At 63.4% G+C, this 494-nt stretch overlaps 1 protein-coding gene across 1 annotated transcript in view; it reads right to left on the reverse strand.

Annotated features, from left to right (window-relative positions):
• RBM15 (RNA binding motif protein 15) overlaps positions 1 to 494 on the reverse strand; it is a 1,877-nt gene that overhangs the window by 938 nt on the left and 445 nt on the right. Inside the window, exon 2 of the mRNA XM_010147395.1 lies at positions 3 to 492. Within this exon, the coding sequence (XP_010145697.1) occupies positions 3 to 492 (490 nt within the window). The remainder of the gene's footprint in view (positions 1 to 2; positions 493 to 494) is intronic.

Raw genomic sequence — 494 nt, forward strand, 5'->3', positions numbered from 1 at the left:
GCGGCAGAAGCGCGATGCTTCCGCTCTCGTTCAGCAGAATTCTTGCGGTCGCGCTTTTCGTTCTGACCCCGCTCCAGGCTGCCCCTGCGCGATTCCCGGACGGGCGAAGGCCGCTCCAAGAGGAGCAAGCGGGAGGACGAGCGCTCAGGATCACTACTGTAACGCTCCCTCCCTCCAAGGAGCTCGGGGCTGCGGTCCGGTGGAGAGGTTGTGGCTAAACAGTGACGTTTACGGGAGGAAGAAGAGCGCTCGCTGTCCGGAGAGCGGTCCAAGTGCCGGCCTCCATCCTCCCCCAGTCTCCGTTTCCTAGGCTGATCCCTACTACTACTGCCCAACTCCCTCTCCCCTCGGTCCCGCTCCAAGGACCAACCATCCCGGCGGCGCTCGAGGCTTTCCAGTGGGTCATAGGCAGCTGCCCGATTACTCCTATCCCGTACAGGGGGTGGGGGGGGCACCCACTCTGTCTCAGGATAAAGGTCTCTGTCGCGGTCTCT

The sequence above is a fragment of the Eurypyga helias genome, unplaced genomic scaffold (assembly GCF_000690775.1).
Source record: "Eurypyga helias isolate BGI_N326 unplaced genomic scaffold, ASM69077v1 scaffold30072, whole genome shotgun sequence".
Taxonomy (NCBI): domain Eukaryota; kingdom Metazoa; phylum Chordata; class Aves; order Eurypygiformes; family Eurypygidae; genus Eurypyga; species Eurypyga helias.